General features: G+C 38.7%; 1 protein-coding gene across 2 annotated transcripts in view; it reads right to left on the bottom strand.

The window, feature by feature from the left end:
• Window positions 1-1,761: 1,761 nt before the first annotated feature.
• Window positions 1,762-6,771, bottom strand: part of Cyyr1 (cysteine and tyrosine rich 1) — a 108,654-nt gene continuing 103,644 nt past the window's right edge. For both annotated transcript variants that reach the window (XM_041678608.1, XM_041678609.1), the window contains one exon: window positions 1,762-6,692. In XM_041678608.1, the coding sequence (XP_041534542.1) occupies window positions 6,526-6,692 (167 nt within the window). In that variant the 3' untranslated portion in view covers window positions 1,762-6,525. The remainder of the gene's footprint in view (window positions 6,693-6,771) is intronic.

Here is a 6,771-nt window from a genome sequence, read left to right as displayed (position 1 = left end):
TCAGTGAAGATGACATAGGCATCCTGGAATGAACTGAGAACAAGAGGTTAGAATTTGGGACTGTGCTGAGACGTGTCTGTAGAGGTGTGTGTGTGAGCTGGTATGTGGTGGACTTTGTCCTCTGCCAAGTGCAACGTGCGGAGCAGATGAAATTTATGAGAAACACAAGCCTCATGTGTCTCCTTCAATATTACTTAGGAACATAGCATTTAGTTAGCGTGGCCTTTGATTGTTGCCAGATCTGTGTAGGATTGTCACTTTAGTTAAAGCAATTTGATTATATTTGGACACAGCGCTGGGATTCCTTTAGCTGTTGACTCACTATGTTCTTGTTAGCAGGAAACATTTGTTTTTCTGTGTCATCTGAAGTACAAATAGCCGCCACAGGAGACTGTGATAAAATGCCTGGCTAATGGGATAGAAGGCCCCTGGCACTCTCCACCTATTTCTTTCTGGGCCCTGGTGTGATTCCTCTTTTTCAGTGTGAACTGAACCCAGTACCCAGATGCTAAGCAATAGCTATAGTAGATATGGAAGGTTCAAAAATCTGTGTTTTCAGTCCTCCTGGTATTATGTATTTATTTATCCCTTGGATTCTCTCTTTTGCTTGCTCTGTGGGGAGGCCCAGAGGGTGAGAAAGTGAATGCAGCCTCTAATCAATAGCCAATGTGCCGAGGAGGTCCTCAATCCAAATGCCTTCAAGGAACTTATTCTCATCAATAATCTCTGCCTGGGAGAGAGCTTGAAGCAGACCTCTTTAGCTGTGCACCGATACGCTGCAGTTTGGAGAGCTTCAGTGCTCCAAGATGCAGGGAAGGCAACCTGGAGTCCCAATCTGTTGAAATGGAGATGTGAATGGTATTTCATGCCACTCAGCTTTGAGATGCTTTGTCACCCAGCCACAGGTAATTATATCATCGATTATAGAAGTGGCAGGGCTTCGCATTGGCCACAAAGCTGGAAAGTGAATCTATCTATCTATCTATCTATCTATCTATCTATCTATCTATCTATCTAATCTCTGTTTGTATTAATTGCAACAACCTGGCAATGGTGATATTGATTATATTTTGAAACACAGTGATGATATATACATTTTACACACACACACACACACACACACACACACACACACACAGAGAGAGAGAGAGAGAGTTCAGAACATATAGTTAAGACATGGTAGAGACTGAAATGAAAATCAAAGGGTCTCCATTTTCAAGCTGGGCTCTTTTCTCAATTCGAAGGGGAGATAAGAGCTGGGGGCAGGGTTATGAGGGTAGAAAGCAGGCTTCTTGAGGGACGGTCTTTTTAGTCACTTTTCTTTCTTAGAGATCTGGACATCTTGAAATGAAACTTAACATAAAGGAATTGACCATCATGAAAACGCAGCCTTATCACATACAGACTGTGTCTATAAACAGTTAATATGTATTTCACTTTCTAAGTAGCCTCTGACTGAAGAGCTGAAAGTTCTTAGACACAGTAGATTTCTAAGCTCCTTCTTCAGTACCATGCCTGCCTACATGTTGCCATGTTTCCTACCATGACGATGATAGACTAAACCTCTGAAACTAAGCCAACCTCAATTAAATGTTTTCCTTTATAAGAGTCACCATGGTCATGGTGTCCCTTTAATACAATAGAACCCAAACTAAGACACAAGGCTATATATCACTTGAAATAGGGTTAGTGAGACTGAAGAATTTTTTTCACTTAATTTAATTTCAATTCATTTAAATCCAAATGCACAGGTCTAGAGACTGTTATTTTATTGCATATTTAAAATTTAATTTGGGCTCATATGGAGAGTATATGTTCCAAGTCTCAGGCTCCAAACTAGAAGTTTTGCATATATTCATCTAGTTTTCAGAAAACCCATTGAGACCCATCATATTATGTATATTTCATAGAGCAGAAATTTAGCTATCACAGGTAAAATAGGCTTCCTTAAATCAGGTGAGAGACAGGATTAAAAAGTCAATGTGAGTCCATATCTATTTTTAGTGCAGAGAAAAAGGACCCAGTCAACAGAAATAGAAAAAAAGGATGACAAAAGCAGTTAAAATGAGGCTCTTGTTACAATAAGTTATTTCATTTTATTCCTTATGATAAACAATTTAGCCATAGCAAATGTTAGTTTTTAAATAACCATAATCCAAAATTTTACATCGAATATTGTTTTCCTCCATATACATCGGTGAACTTTAAACATCTATGATATATTTGTTTACGTTATTATGACACTAAATAAAAACAGTAAAATCCTTCATCTTTTGTAAATGTATAGGCTTGTGCTATACCTTAGGGGAAGCCATAAGCCACTTGAAGAGAGATGGTGTGGACAGAAGTGGTTCCCGGGCAGGTAATACTTATAGAACATAGGAGGCACATGGTGGATCTACATTAGCGCGATGATGAGTATTCCATTTCATCAGCCTTGCCTCTTCATTTTTCTTTAGGAATGTGTAGTGCATTTGCAAACAACATGCTCAAATCCCAGAGAGTTTGGCATTGTGAATTATAGCTGTAGAGGAGTAGAGACTAATCACATTTGCGTGGGAAAAATAAATTAAAGCCTGTGGACTGTTAACACGATGCTAATATTTCCTGCGAGACATGGAGCCTTTCAGCAGAAGAGTCAGGAGCCCCTGAAGGCTTCTCATCTTCCTAAGATTATCCTCGCCTAAGCCGAGCAAGACGTTCCAAACAAATCAAGCCTTAATACCTCACTGCAGACCAGGTTCAGTCAGATGAACACATTTCTGATATAGCTCTTTGTTACCATAAAAGCCACTGCTCACTCATAGTGTTTCCCAACTATTTCTTTTGGTTATTTACCAAGTGTCTTAGTGTCATTTTGGAATGCCAATGAATTTTAATCATGATATTGGATTAAATGTTTTAGGCTCCCTTCTATAGAGACAGAAAGGTCTCATTATCTATACCCAGTGTTCAGCAAACAGTTTAAAAGCACACAGAAGGACCTACATAAAAATACAAATGTTAAGGCCACTGGCAGTAGACTAGAGCACATTTGAATTATTTATTGACTGCCTTTTCATTTAAAGGTAAGCACTTCATAAAAATCTGTTCTTGCATAAAAGATAAGGGTGCCGCCTTACCTTTTCCATTAATTATGTAACTTTTCTAAAAGAATAGATTATTTAAAGTTTATAAGATGCAAAAAATGGCTATTACATTTGAGCATATTTCTATAGAAAGAAATCAAATTTTATTTTCCCCTTTAAAAAAGTCTGTTGTATATGGTCAAATTCTGGCATTTTATTACTAATATAAAATCTCTGGGAACATGGTTCTCAACATTTATTCCATAGTTAGAGCAACTTCATCACACTAGTGACTAAAGCCAAGGGGTTTTTAGGAGGGGTTTGTAATAACTAAGGGGATTTTAGCTCCCAGAACCTGTTGGGCACCTTTCATTTTGTTTAAATAATCAAATTAGTGAATAAGATTAATCTACTGGAGATACAACTGGTCATTTTACATCCTCCTAAAACATAAGCAAAAAAAAAAAGCTGAAAGGACTAGTCTGCTCTTTATTTTTGAAATTCTTTCTAGAATATTTCTTTAATGCATAGCTAGATTTTGTTTGGAATCTTGATGGGATGACAGGGATCTTCACAAAATTTCTAGTCACCAATAATGCTGCTGCAACTGTTTTTTTTTTTTAATTTTTACAGGTGTATTTTAGAGAGGGCATTCAGTTGATTGTCTACCCATATCAGTAACACTTCTTCCATGTCCCCAGTGAAGCTGCCTGTGCTTCTTGTAAGGCAAAGTTCACAAGAAAATCACAGATTTCACAAAAGAATACTTTCCGCTTTCCCAGAGCACATTAAAGTTATGTTTAGATTGCCTTTACTAAGTTTCTTCAAAGTAATGTATACACCTGTATTAAAAATATTTTATTGCTGATAAAAGGCAGCTAGCAACCGAGCTTTCAGCGGACGCACATCTTTTTGGTTGTTTGTGGCGTGAGAGTTGTTTAATGACTAGCTTGGTGGTTGCTGACACTCGCTGGATGGCTCTTGGTTCCTTCAAATGACAATGAAGCCTGCTGTCTACAAAAGGCTTCTCTGCAGTGTGTGATGCTCTTTGGTAGCATTTAATAAACAGTGTATCTTCCTTCAAATTTGTAGTCATTTCCAATTCTGCTGCTGACTTATCAAATGACTTAAAAGTAAACCCTCTACTATCACCTCATCCCTGCCCACAGCACCTTTCTCCAGGAGTATATTTCACCCAAAGAAACCACTTTTCAGGGCTCACTTATAAGGAGCAATTGTTTATCTGGCAATGATGTTACGAGGTGTAATTGAGTTAAAAATCTTTAAATTCTATATCTAATTCGATTTCTTTGTGGTTTTACCATATCTGTAGGTTCTTCCCCAACTAAAGTCTTCAAACTGCCAAAATTATGCATGAGAGTTGAAAGCAATTCTTCCAGATGAATATTAATATTGATATCCTGATCTGTTTTCATGAATCATGAATGATTTTAATGGCTTCTACAATGACAAGTTTTTTTTTTTTCCAGGATGCCTCTAATGTGTTTTGTCAAACCTCCAGAAGATCCCATTTATATGTCAGCCATGACCTTATAAAAGACAGCTCCTAAGTAGTAAGGCTTGAAAGGTGAAGTTACTCGTAGTCTATGGGACACAGTAGGCTTCGGACATGAGTAACATAAAAACATCTTTGTTTCTTCTCCATCTCCATGTGAGCTCTTGGATGACCAGTGCCTTGCCAATGAGCAGTAACATTTTGAAAGGAATTTGAAGGATCAGTAAATACCAACACTTGGCTTAAAATATTCATTAGACTACATTGAAAATTGACTTGCTTGTTCTCTATATAGACTGAATAGATTTACTAGATTCTTAAGGATTTTTGACTAGTACATGAACATTGGGTATTGGCTTTATCTGAAGGTTGCTGTTTGTGTCATAGACACTAACAAGAAAGGCAGCCTATGTTTTAAGGCTTTGGAGTTAGGATGGCTTCTTTCTGTTGAGTGTGGAAGTTCTAAAGACCTTGTCTGACAACAGTAGGGCCCTTTGCTTTCATCTAGACTTCATTTTACTGTAACCATCTTTATGTGCGATCCTAACTTGGTCTGTGGGAGAACAGGATGAGGTCCACACATCAGTGTCTGCTGCCTCACTGTTCACTTTGCTGTTGGAGAGCAAGCTCCTCTCCTTCACTTCAGGACCTGATCTGCGACCTTCAAATCTCTCTCTTACAGAATTTTCACCCCTGCCCACCTCTGGGGGAGGAAGAGAGTTCAGTCCTAACTCCGGATTAAGCTTTATGACTTAAGGGAATGTGGATGTTTTGATCTGCTACCCATACCACTAAAGAGTCCTCCTTATGAACAATGGGTCACCTTTCTCTTTCTTTACATGTGCTTGGAAAGAGATAAGTCTACTTTTCTTCAAGAAATCCCAATAAATGTTTAGAGATTAGTTTATGAACTGGGCTAAGACACCAACCTTTCAGTCTATTCCAGATTTGACCAAGCCTTTCTCACTGAGATGAATTATTTCCAGCTTTGAGTTTAAAAGCAAGAGCTATATTATTCTTTTAGCTTCCACACTTAGAGGTCATTGTTGACTTGATAATATGCCTCATTTCAATACTATTATCAGAAAAGACAGGGTAAAGGAGAGGGAAGAAAGGGTAATGGGAGGAGTTTTTCAGTGGAGCAGACACAGTTCACACAATATTTATGAATGTACTAAGCTCGCTGTCTTACAGGGACAGAGTTCAAAAAAAATAGAAGATGACTATGGCAGTATCAACTGTTAGCCAATCACAGATCACCATAGCAGACATAATAACAGCAACAGCATTTAAAACTTTGTGAGAATTACCAAATGTGATGCAAAGATAGGATGTGAGCTCCTATTGCTGGGTGAATGATACTGTTTGGTGCAAGGTTCCCATGAACCTTCATGGTGTAAAAAATGCAACACCTGAAAAGTGCAAAAGGGCAAAGTGCAACAAGATGAGGTAAGCCTGTGCTAAAACCAGAAGTTCCTTCTGGTTTCTTCTATCCAGTGCCTCTATTGGTGCAGGCACAGAATAGACTTGAAGGCACTTAATTCGTATTTGTGGACAAACAAAATAATGAGCAATTATTGTTCTACTAAAGCTATATGGAATACACTTGCTTCCTGATATAACTCAGACTATCCTCTTTTCTTCTTTATTCCAGGTTCAGTGTTGAAATATCCTTCAGCTAGTTCTAACGCCGCATGATTAGCAGATGGCCTGCCAAGTGCACTGCTCTAATCTGATCGTGCTTGCGTAGACCAGTATATCCCTTAATATGTGACTGCCAAGAAGCAAGCATAAATCTCCACCTAGGGTCAGCTCTGAGCAGGGTAGGAACCCTAGCATCCACATGGGCATTCTGCCCTAGATATTATCTGTCCCCAACCAGTAGACAACCATTTGTTTGGCATGTTTCTAAATTAAGGCATTCCATTCTGGCAAAAATTGCTAATTAGCACATATTCTGTTGTGGGAGGAGGAATGTTTCCTTGAATTTCCAGGATAAGGAGGGGGTGGGGAGCGCTGGGCTGAAGCTTGAGGGGTCGGAGAGTATGGTGGAGGCAAGTCTGTACAGTATTCCATCTCGTGGTCGTACGTGTAGGGGGGTGGCGCCACTGGAACGAAAAGGAAAACAAATCAGGCATTTAGTAAATATGTTGGTTACTGTTTTAAACCAGTGTGCTAGCTATTTTG

The sequence above is a fragment of the Microtus oregoni genome, unplaced genomic scaffold, assembly GCF_018167655.1.
Source record: "Microtus oregoni isolate MIOR12 unplaced genomic scaffold, Mior012 000030F_ref0000283, whole genome shotgun sequence".
Classification (NCBI taxonomy): domain Eukaryota; kingdom Metazoa; phylum Chordata; class Mammalia; order Rodentia; family Cricetidae; genus Microtus; species Microtus oregoni.
This window is presented reverse-complemented; position numbering and strand designations above follow the sequence as displayed.